Genomic DNA, 12,255 nt, shown 5'->3' on the forward strand with positions numbered 1-12,255 from the left:
ACACTGACCAGACTTCGAGAGGGCACAGGCTAGGTTGAGGGAACCTCCCCCTCCCCCCGCCCCCCGCCACACACACACACAAAAGTGTGCGATTTTGAACACCAGGCCTCTAGTTATACACTGAGTGGCCAGATTATTATGATCTCTGAACGCATAATAATCTGGCCACCCAGTGTATATCCTATATAATAAAAGGCTAATTATGCAAATTTCCCCCTCAACCAGGAGTTCGACCAGCAGGCAGGCAGGCCAACCACCCAGGTCCCCTCCCCTGGCCAGGCTGGCCAGACCCAACCCATGCATGAATTTATGCACCAGGCCTCTAATATATGTATCCTATCTAATAAAAGAACAATATGCAAATTAACCATCCCTCTGCTACACCCACAAGCCATGCCCACTGGTCATTCAGGAGGGAGTATGCAAATTAACCCCAACCAAGATGGCTGTGGTCACAGAGCCAGCAGGAGGCTTGGGTTTCCCAGGCAATGGAGGAAGCCAAGCTTTCTGTATACTCTGGTGGGCCCAGGACTCCATTCAAGGCTACAAAGTTTTAATTATAGAATGTAAATAAATCCCAACAAAAATGGGGGTAGCCATGGAGCTGAAGAGAGCAGGAGGCTTGGGTTTCCCCTAAAGATAGAGAAAGCCAAGCTTTTGGCACACCCTGGCAGGCTCAGGCCTCCACTCAAGGCTACAAAGTTTCAATTATAGAAGGTAAACAAATCCCAACAAAAATGGTTACAGCCATGGAGTGAGCAGGAGGCTTGGCTCTGATCTAGGCTACAAAGTTTCAATTGTAGAAGATAAATAAATCCCAGGTATCAGGGCCTCCACTTGGATCATCAGGGGACATCGCCAGCCTGCAAACCACCACAGGCCCCTTGCCCAGGCTGCCCCAGACCCCAAGGGAACCCCCACGCTGATCTGGGACACCCATAAGGGCAAACCAGCTGGCCCCCACCCATGCATCAGGCTTCTATCCTATCTAATAAAAGAGTAATATGCAAATTGACTGTCATCAATTTGCATATTACTCTTGTCAGGATCCGGGGTGCAAGTGAATGGGGTTCCTGGCTGGCAGGCCCCTGACAGTGAGCTATCCAACAGCAGATTCTAAGGAATGGGGCTCCCTCCTCCCTCCTGTCAGGGTGTGAAGGCTGGCCACGCCCCCTGTTGGGGCCAGACCCAGAGTTCTACCCCACTGTGGCCTAGGCCTGCAACCCAGAACTGCCTGCCTGGCGCTCCAAGGCTGGGTTCTTCCCTCAGGCCTGTGGGGAACAGCTCAGGGAGGGTGCAGCCATTGCCATGGCAACCCAGGACCCAGTGCCTCCAAGCTCCAAGTTCCTGCCTCAGACCTCTCCCAGAGGGCTCAGCATTTGCCAAGGCGACCCCTGTGGGACTGACTTTCTTCCGGCTGCTTGAACTTCTGAGTGATGGTGTTACACCCTGACTCTTTATTTTAGAGATATTGTAGAGATTATCACTGGTTTTATTATTATTCCACCAGAATGCAAGCTCCATGAGGATAAGGACTCCCTGTTTCACTCGTTGCTGTGTTCACATTGCCTAGAACAGTGTCTGGAACATAGGGGCACTCGACAGGGGTTTGCTAAGCAAGGGGAGGAGTGGGTAAATAGCTGTGTGATGCAGGGTGGCGAGTTACTGACTTGGATATAAAATGCTGAATCCGCAGAAGTGGGAAGAAAAGCTAGTCCGTGTGCAGGACACTTTGGATGCCTGGTTGAAATGCCAAGCTACCTGGCTGTACCTGGAGCCCATCTTCAGCTCGGAGGACATCATAGCCCAGATGCCGGAAGAGGGCAGGAAGTTTACCATCGTGGACGGTTACTGGAAATCCCTCATGGCCCAAGCGGTAAGCTCCCCATCGCGGCACCTCTCACCGGCCCGAGCTGGGCTGCATCACTGATGCTCCTCGTGGGGCCTTGTAGCCAGGCCTCTTCCAACTTGTAAGCAAACTAGGATTTTGAAAATGTGATATTGTATATTTCTCTAATTTCAAAAGTTGTTATTAAAGATTTAAAGGTGGATATATGTAATACAGAAAGTGGAGGCCACAGTACCCGCCCCCCCTCCCCCCAGCTGTGCAGCGTAACCATCAGCCCATGAGGGGAAAGCTTTTACAGCTTGAGAATCCTTTCAGAATGCAAATGATTGTCCAGATTCAGTTACGCAGACACTTAACAAACGTTTATTCAGTGCCTACCCTGACCCAGATTGGACCAGGAGTCAGAAAAACAATCGAAGATGACAAGAATATTTCACCGCTTTGTGAGGAGGCAGACGTGGGTACATAAGAGCTATAACGGAAGTTATGCAAAGGGTTTTAGGAAAGTAGCCGAGAGCCCGAGACATGGCGGAGAAGCCCTCGGGAGGTGCCCCTGGGAACAGGCCTCCGGGTGAGGGCACGGTGGACAGGCATCGGGGTACCCAGTAAGAGATGAACTTTTTCCTTTTGGAAGTCAAGTGTGCTCAAATTGGGGCACATTTATAAAGAACGTGTCTCAAGGGGACTTCCCTGCCCTGTGGTTTGTAGGAATGAGTTAGGAGGTCATTTCTATCACTCGGCCATCAGAGCCAATTTGCATGATTGCTTCCTCCAACTTCATATCAGCTGAGGTTCGGGGTTGCAAGTAACAGAAACCTAGGCAGTTCAAACAGAAGACCGAATGAGTGCCGGGACCGGTTTGGCTCAATGGATAGAGCGTCGGCTTGGGGACTGAAGGGACCCGGGTTCGATTCCGGTCAAGGGCATGTACCTTGGTTGCGGGCATATCCCCAGTAGGGGGTGTGCAAGAGGCAGCTGATCGATGACTCTCTCTCATCGATGTTTCTAACTCTCTATCTCTCTCCCGTTCTCTCTGTATAAAAATCAATAAAAAAATATATATTAAAAAAAAAAAAAAGACCGAATGGGTGTCTCATGGAAGCCGAGGCAGAGCGTGCGTAAAGGAAGCTCTGGCCCCAGGGTTCCTCAGGGAACCCTGAGGCACTTTCCGAGCCACTTCCTCTCCTGCAGGCTGGCCCGCTCTGCCCCCTCACACCATGGAAGCTGATTTTCATGCAGCACCAAAGCCCTCCTTCGAGGGCAGCCAGGCTGGTGAGGGTGTCATCATCCCAATCCCAGATCCCCGCTGTGAACAGTGCTGTCCTGGCTGGTTCAGTTGCCTGGCCCTGGCCCGGCCCCCAGCCAGCGGCAGGGCCCGCCACTGAGTGTTCTCGCTGTGGGATCGGGGTCACCACTGGGCAGGGCACCGCCAGCTCAGGTGCTGGTCACATGCCCGCTCTCGGGGTGGGGAGCCCCTGGTGAGTCCCTCTTCGGTGAACCCTAGGTGAAAGATCCCAGGGTCCTGATGGCGGCCGACCAGCCCCGGATGGCGGAGAAGCTGCAGGAAGCGAACATGCTGCTGGAGGACATCCAGAGGGGCCTGAACGATTACCTGGAGAAGAAGAGGCTGTTCTTCCCCAGGTACCCGCTGCTGTGCTTGGGTTCGAGTGGCCCTTCTGACCCGTGCCGAGGTAGAGGGAAGGTTCGCGCTGCGACTTGGCTTCTGTTCCGTGTGCTTTGCAGGGTTCCCACCCCTGAGGCACTCTTGGTGAGGAAGCTGCACTAGTGTGACTTTGAGTGGGGATGAATGGGCAACCAGCACGGTCAGTATCCACCCTGGCGTGTGGTCGTAGCAGTTAAGGACCTGGACCTTGGAGTTAAACAGGCCTTAGTGTGAGTCCCAGCTCTTCCCTCTGAGCCACCCGCCTCGGGTCCTCCCTGAGGAGACGGGACAAGGCCCCCCTCGTAACCCTGTGGTGCATTTCAAATGCGACGATGCACGTAACGCACCAGGCCCAGAACTTGCACTCGTGAAATGCCAGCCACGTGTTTTGCTGTCAGATTTTGTGGTTTCCAGCAGGTTTGTTTATAAATGTTTGCCTCTTTTTTCCTTAAGAACCAGTACTCTTCTGCATAAGGTCAGGCGGGGCCCAGGAAGGAGGGTCCTCACCCCTGACCATCAGGCCACATCTCGCTGACCATGTGTGGTCCCTCCGTGGCATGTGATTCTAATTAGATTGCAAGTTTGAGCCTAACTTGCCCGAAAGGAACTCACACTGTACATAGAGACAAAGGTAGCTCTGCTTTCCACCCAAAGGAGTGGGTTGTTTAGGGTTCAGACGTGTCCTTGGCATGTATTTAAGGCAGCATTGTCCAGTGGAACTTTACTCAATGCAGAGATGTTCTACCTATACTTGTGCTGTGCATTAAAGTAGCTGTGAGCCACATGTGGCTATCCAGCACTTTAAATGTGGCTAGTGTAACTGAGAAGGAAAATTTTAATTTATTTAGTATCCTTTTTTTTAAAAAAAAAAAAAAAAGGTATTTTTATTGATTTCAGAAAGGAAGAGAGAGGGAGAGAGAGAAACATCCATGATGAGAGAGAATCATTGAACAACTGCCTCTTGCACGCCCTTTATTGGGGGTTGAGCCCACAACACGGGGATGTGTCCTTGACTGGAATCAAACCCCGGACCCTTTAGTCCTCAGGCCAATGCTCTTCCACTGAGCAACACTGGCCAGGGCTGTTTAGTATTCATTTTAAAATATCAACAGCCACAGGTGTCTAATGCCTTCAGTACCGGTAACAGATAGAGCAGGAAGAGTGGACAGAGCCGAAAGCACAAAACTTGGGCAGAGGACATTTCTAAGGTTTGGGCTCCTAGTCCTATACCCAGGGCTGTCGTTCCTCATAAAGTGCAGGCACCATGCTTACCGTGTACCAGGTCATGCTCTGAGTGCTTTGTTTGTATTAACCTGGAACTGTTATTTTAAAAAATATATATTTTATTTATTTGTTTACAGAGAGGAAGGGAGAGGGATAGAGAGTTAGAAACATAGATCAGCTGCCTCTTGCACACTCCCCACTGGGGATGTGCCCGCAACCAAGGCACATGCCCTTGACCAGAATCGAACTGGTTAGGTCCTGGAACTATTATTTTTATCTCCACTTTATACATGAGGGAATAGTCACCAGCGAAAAAACACAGTACTGGTGCCAAAACCAGTTTGGCTCAGTGGATAGAGCATTGGCCTTCAGACTGAAAGGTCCCAGGTTTGATTTTGGTCAAGGGCATGTACCTTTGTTGCAGGCACATACCCAGTGGGGGGGGGGGGGGTGCAGGAGGCAGCTGATCGATGTTTCTCTCTCATCAATGTTTCTAACTCTCTATCCCTCTCCTTTCCTCTATGTAAAAAAAAAAAAAAAAAAAAAAAAAATCAATAAAATACTTTTTTTTTTTTTTTTTTAAGAAAGAAAGAAAAAGCACAGTACTGGCAAGTGAAAAAGCTAGCATTCCATTCCAGGCTGTCTGGATGAGATATTTAACTTCTCTGAGCCTCATTTTCCTTCTAGGTTAAATGCACACACATCTCAGTGTTTCTGTGTGCCTTCTTATGGGATAACATTAAGCACTCTCAGCATGAGGCTAGGCATGAATATTGTTGCAATCCGTCCTATCCAGCGAAGACCCTAATCACATGGTCCCTCATTGTGGGCCTCAGCCTCGTGGTCACTGTGGAGATTTGTTCCTTGAACATCTGCTGAAGGCTTGTGGTAGCTGCTTTATTCTCCTGGCTGGCCCAGCAAGAGAATGAAGCTATTGTATTATTTGTACATTTTTTAAATTTTATTTTTAATCCTCACATGAGTATTTTTTTCCATTGCTTTTCAGAGAATAGAAGGGAGAGAGGAAGGGAGGAGAGAGAGAGAGAAAGAGAGAGAGAGAGAGAGAGAGAGAGAGAGAGAGAGAGAGAGAGAGAGAGACTGGCTGCCTCCCAGGGACTCTGAAAACAAACCACAACCCAGATACATGCCCTTGACCAGAAATCGAAGCCGAGACCCTTTAGTGGGCAGGCTGATGCTCTAACCACTGAGCTCACCCAGGGCTTATTATTTGTCATTTCAAACAAGATAAAGGCCCTGCATGTAAGTGTGTTACTCACATGTGCTTCCGTTTCACGCCTGTCCCTTTTGGAGACAGGAAGGGAAGGGCTCTCTCCCCCGAGGGGCTCCCAGCACTGCCTGAGCATTAGCGTCACCGGGGTTTCATTTCCCTCTGTGACTGCACTTGTCAGTGTGGCGTTGGTAACATTGTGTAGGTTTCGGGTGTACGGTACTCTAACCCACCATCTGTGTGCTGTATTGTGTGTTCCCCATCCAAAGCCAGCCTTGTTCCGTCACCACTTACCTATCTCCCCTCTGCAGCCTCTTCTCCCTGCCCCTCTTGGGGTTTCGAAATACGCGGATCCTCAGACCAACCCCAAGGAGAGTCACTTCTATGTGAGTCTCTGCAGTAGAGTCTGGGCTAGGAATTTCAAAGCAAGGTCAGGAGGTGATTCTGAAGTGCGGCCAGGCTGAGGACCACTGCTCGCTGTTTTCTTTCAAAAGAAAGCACCCACCCCAGCCCAGCCCGGTTAAGCGCAGATGTGCCGGCCTCAGCATTCCTCCTGCTCTCAGTCTAACCCATCCCACCCTCCCTGCCCCGGGGGACCTGGAGAGGGCGAGTCCTCGGAAGACCCAGCACAGCTGTCTGCGCCCCTCCCCGCGGAGAGGGGAGCCGCTGGGAAAGGTTCTCAGAGGGTGGGTCTGTGCTCCTTGCTCTGACAGGTTCTTCTTCCTGTCCAACGACGAGCTGCTGGAGATCCTGTCGGAGACCAAGGACCCGCTCCGCGTGCAGCCGCACCTCAAGAAGTGCTTCGAGGGCATCGCCAGGCTCGAGTTCACCGAGGACTTGGAGATCGTTGGCATGATCAGCTCGGAGAAGGAAACCGTGCCCTTCAAGCAGAAGATCTACCCGGCCCATGCCAAGGTAACTGCCCTGTCCACGCCTCTTCTCTCCTCGCAGCCACGCAAACGGAGGCCGCTGTGTGCACGCTGCTTAGGCCTGTGCATCTGCCCCGGCCGCCGGGGTGGGACAGGGGCACCACCACTGATGACAGCCTCAACCCACCCACCTGCACATGCGGGCATACGCCTCGCTGTGCACACTGAGCTGTGGAAGGGCCTTAGCCAAAGGGGATGTGGGGGCAGAAGCAGGAGGCAGATCCCAACAGAATCCGATTCCATGCGCAGAGCCCAGCTCAAGTACCGAGTCAGCTCGCTGGGCGGCAAGCCCCGGGAAGCGTGGAATGACGTGTTAACACTGAGCTCTACTCATGTCCCCGCATACAGAGACACACAGGACAGGACAGCACGCCTGGCCGTGGGGCCCTCGGCCTCCTGTTGCGGCTGCTTCTGCCCCCCAACCCCACCGGCTGGGGGAGGCAGGGCGCATCACCAGCCGCCCCGGGAATCCGGAACTGAGCGATTGGCCGCAGGCTGGCTCCCCAAGGGGCTTTGGAAGAAACCAGATGCCCATGTTCCATCCCAGGTCCCATCCCGAGTTACGCTGGGAGCGGAGGCAGGCCTCTGCGCCTGGGTTCGGTGTTAGTTTTCCCATCTCCAGGTCATCCTCCGGCCCAGTCAATCTGGGGACGACGGGAATAAGGAAAGAGCTAAAAGTGTTCGTTTTATTAACTGAAATAGAAATGTCGTTTCCTCCTGAGTATTGTCTGTTTCAGAAGATGATGTGAGGAAAGGCTTGTTTAAACCCCTGATTGCACCTTTTACAAAGCACACACTTCCTGAAACACAGGAAATGATGTAAAACAAACTGTGAGAGCGTATTGGCTGGGAGGGGAGTGTGGGGAACTCTCCTCTGCCTCAGGTGATGCTGCTACATGGGAATTCAGCGACCAGAGAGAGGAATGAGGAGTCTTTATTGCAAAAGCCGGCAACCACGAGAGGACTAATGTCTCCAAACCTCGTGGCCCCGAATGAGCTCAGGGGTTAGCTTATTAAGGCAACAGCCATATTCTGGTTGGAACAAACTGGGGAGCTGTGCTGAGCCAAGCAAATCACAGAAGCTAAATTGAGAATGTTAAGCTCGTCTTCGGGCGCACCTGGGGTGTTGTTTCCCAGAGCCAACAGAATAATGAACCTGATTCAGGGAGGATTTCTAAGCAGAGGTTATCACGGGAAATACAAAACGGAAGATGGGGAGCAAGATGGAGTCACTCTTGACAGGAACTATTGTTCATTCCCCACTGGTTTTACGTACAAGAGTGAAATCGCTGACTCTGCTAAGTTATTGTCAGGGAGAGGAACATACTGACTTCTGAGGACCATTAGCTTGACTGAGTTCATTCTCTGCTGAACGAAGTTGGCAAAACAATTTATAAGAAGGGGACCCAAATGAGGGCAAGGAGTAATGAGGCTGAAGGAGGGTAGTTAGCCAGGGAGACCAATTAAATAATCTCTGGGACCAGTTTTTAGATTGTTCTAGTTTTGTTTTCATGGTTGTTGTTTTTCACAATTTTCTGTGTCCTTCATTCTATGGAGAGGCTTTCTTGCATTGCCCCTGAGTTGTTGTCCTAAAAGCAGCCATTTTCTTTTTTTTTCTTTTTTATTAAATTATTATCGGTGTACATGTTTTAACATTGCCCCCCGCCTCCCATACATCCCCTCCCTCCCCAGAGTTTTGTGTCCATTGGTTGTACTTATATGCATGTATACAAGTCCTTCGGTTGATCTCTTATCTCCCCCAGATCTCCCCGCTGTAATTTTACAGTCTGCTTGTTGCTTTACTGTCTTTATATCTATCTTTCGGTTTGTCAGTTTATAATGTTTTTTAATATCCATAAATGAGTGAGGCCATGTGGTATTTCTCTTTTATTGACTGGCTTATTTCACTCAGCATGATGTTCTCTAGTTCTATCCAGGTTGCTGCAAATGATGAGAATTCCTTCTTTTTTATGGCAACATAGTATTCCATTGTGTAGATGTACCACAGTTTTTTTATCCAATCATCTGCTGACGGGCACCTAGGCTGATTCCAGATTCTAGCTATTGTAGATTGTGCTGCTATGAACATAAGGGTGCATATATCCTTTCTGATTGGTGTTTCTAGTTTCTTGGGATATATTCCTAGGAGTGGGATTACTGGGTCAAATGGGAGTTCCATTTTCAGTTTTTTGAGGAAACTCCACACTGCTCTCCACAGTGGTTGCACCAGTCTGCATTCCCACCAGCAGTGCACGAGGGTTCCTTTTTCTCCACAACCTCGCCAACACTTGTCGTTTGTTGATTTGTTGATGTTGGCCATTCTGACAGGTGTGAGATGGTACCGCATTGTTGTTTTGATTTGCATCTCTCGGATAATTAGTGACTTTGAGCATGTTTTCATGTGCCTTTTGGCCTTCCATCTGTCTTCTTTTGAAAATATTCTATTTAGGTCCATTGCCCATTTTTTAATTGGATCATTCATCTTCCTTTTATTTAGTTGTATAAGCTGTTTGTAGATGTTGGAGATTAAACCTTTATCAGTGGTAACATTTGCAAATATGTTCTCCCACACGGTGGGCTTTCTTGTTGTTTTGTTGATGGTTTATTTTGCTGTAAAAAAGCTTTTTATTTTGATGTAGTCCCATTTGTTTATTTTCTCTTTAGCTTCCATTGCCCTAGGGGCAGTATCAGTGAAGAAGTTCTTTTGGCATATGTCTGAGATTTTGTTGCCTGTGGATGCTTCTAGTATTTTTATGGTTTCCCGTCTGATATTTAAGTCCTGTATCCATTTTGAGTTTATTTTTGTGTATGGTGTAAGTTGGTGATCTAGTTTCATTCTTTTGCATGTATCTGTCCAATTTTCCCAACACCATTTATTGAAGAGACTGTCTTGACTCCATTGTATATTTGTGCCTCCTTTGTCAAATATTAATTGAGCATAGTGATTTGGGTTGATATCTGGGTTCTCGATTCGATTCCATTGATCTATATGTCTGTTTTTGTGCCAGTACCAGGCTGTTTTGAGAATAGTGGCTTTGTAATACAGTTTGAAGTCTGGTATTGAGATACCTCCTACTTTACTCTTCTTTCTCAGGATTGCTGTGGCTATTCGGGGTCTTTTATTGTTCCAAATGAACTTTTGGAGAGTTCTTTCTAGGTCAGTGAAATATGCCGTTGGTATTTTAATGGGGAGTGCATTGAACCTATAGATTGCTTTAGGAAGTATGGACATTTTGATGATGTTGATTCTACCAATCCATGAACATGGTATGTTCTTCCATCTGTTTACATCTTCCTCTATCTCTTTTTTCAGTGTCGTGTAGTTTTCCGCGTATAGGTCCTTTACTTCCTTAGTTAAGTTTATTCCTAGGTATCTTAATTTTTTTGGTGCGATGGTAAATGGAATTGCTTTTTTAGTCTCTGTTTCTATAAATTCGCTGTTGGTGTATAGAAATGCCATAGATTTCTTGGTGTTAATTTTGTATCCTGCTACATTGCCAAATTCATTTATTAAGCCAATTAGTTTTTTAATGGAGTCTTTTGGGTTTTTTATATACAATATCATCTCGTCTGCAAATAGGGATAACTTTACTTCTTCTTTTCCAATTTGGATGCCTTTTATTTCCTCCTCTTGTCTAATTGCAATGGCTAGTACTTCCAGAACTATGTCAAAGAGGAGTGGCGATAGTGGGCATCCCTGTCTTGTTCCTGTTCTTAGAGGGAATGGTTTTAGTTTTTGCCCATTGAGTATGATGTTGGCTGTGGGTTTATCATATATAGCTTTTATTATGTTGAGGTATGATCCTTGTACTCCCACCTTGTTGAGAGTTTTTATCAGGAAAGGGTGTTGGATTTTATCAAATGCTTTTTCTGCATCAATTGATATGACTATATGATTTTTATCTTTCAACTTGTTTATGTGATGTATCACGTTTATTGATTTGTGGATATTGTACCAACCTTGCATTCCTGGAATAAATCCTACTTGGTCATGGTGTATGATCTTTGTGATGCTCTGCTGGAGCTGATTTGCTAGAATTTTGTTGAGGATTTTGGCATCTATGTTCATGAGGGATATTGGCCTGTAATTCTCTTTCATTTAGTTGTTTTTATCTGGTTTTGGTATTAGGATGATGCTGGCTTCATAGAAGGAGTTTGGAAGTGTTCCTTCCTCTTGCATTTTTTGAAATAGTCTGAGGAGGATAGGTTTTAGTTCTTCCTTGAATGTTTGGTAAAACTCTCCTGTGAAGCCATCTGGCCCTGGGCTTTTGTTTGCTGGAAGCTTTTTGATGACTGTTTCAATTTCTTCCCAAGTCACTGCTCTATTGAGATTTTTAGATTCTTCCTGATTGAGTTTTGGAAGGTTGTATTTTTCTAGAAATATGTCCATTTCCTCCAGGTTGTTCAGTTTGTTGGAATAGAGTTGTTCGTAGTATTTTGTGACAATCCTTTGTATTTCGGCGGGGTCTGTTGTTATTTCACCTCTTTCGTTTCTGATTTTGTTTATTTGAGTCCTCTCTCTTTGTTTCTTGGTTAGTCTGGCTAGAGGTTCATCTATCTTGTTTATTCTTTCAAAGAACCAGCTCTTGGTTTTGTTGATCTTATGTATTGTTTCTTTGGTCTCTATGTCGTTTATCTCCACTCTGATTTTTGTTATTTCCTTCCTTCTGCTTACACTGGGCTTTTCTTCTTGCTCTTTTTCTAACTCTTTGAGTTGTAGAGTTAGATCATTTGTTACCATTTTTTCTAGTTTTTTGCAATAGGCTTTTAGGGATATGAACTTCCCTCTCAAAACTGCTTTTGCTGTGTCCCATAGATTTTGGATAGTTGTGTTTTCATTGTCATTTGTTTCCAGGATGTTTTTAATTTCTTCCTTGATTTCTTTGGTAACCCAGTCCTTGTAAAAGCAGCCATTTTCTCCTAGTGCAGTGCAGTCCTCCCGCTGGGCAAAGGGACGGCTAGCCCGTCTGTTTTGGAAAACCATCTCAGCTGGAGTCCGTTTACTCATGGAGCTGAGAGCTGGAGCGCTCAGGTGGCTTAGGTCAGCATTTACTGCCCAGTGAGTTCTCCTGTATTAAGGCCCCTCTTGCCAGGGCTCATGCCCCAAAGGCCACAGAACCGCAACTCCTAATCCAGTGAAGAGGGCGACTATGACTGGGCCCTCTTCCACCGTGGTAGGGGTGGTGGAGGACAGATTAGGGTTCTGTCCTCACCCCGTTATATAGGAATACTTGGGGAAGTACATATATAGGGATAGAGAGTAAGGGTTTTGAGTGACTACTGAACCTGTAAGTGGAGGCACACCGAGTTAGGCGTCTGTGCAGGCTAGCCAAGAAGGCCTCGGTGCTGCTTTTTACTTAAT

The 12,255-nt window shown here is 47.5% G+C and overlaps 1 protein-coding gene across 1 annotated transcript in view; it reads left to right on the forward strand.

Annotated features, from left to right (window-relative positions):
• The window catches only part of DNAH3 (dynein axonemal heavy chain 3), a 182,030-nt gene that overhangs the window by 68,437 nt on the left and 101,338 nt on the right, over positions 1-12,255 (forward strand). Inside the window, exons 22-24 of the mRNA XM_084882694.1 lie at positions 1,697-1,876; positions 3,354-3,490; positions 6,678-6,879. Of these exons, the coding sequence (XP_084738820.1) occupies positions 1,697-1,876; positions 3,354-3,490; positions 6,678-6,879 (519 nt within the window). The remainder of the gene's footprint in view (positions 1-1,696; positions 1,877-3,353; positions 3,491-6,677; positions 6,880-12,255) is intronic.

Source organism: Pipistrellus hanaki (genome assembly GCF_964339955.1).
Source record: "Pipistrellus hanaki genome assembly, chromosome: 4".
NCBI lineage: Eukaryota > Metazoa > Chordata > Mammalia > Chiroptera > Vespertilionidae > Pipistrellus > Pipistrellus hanaki.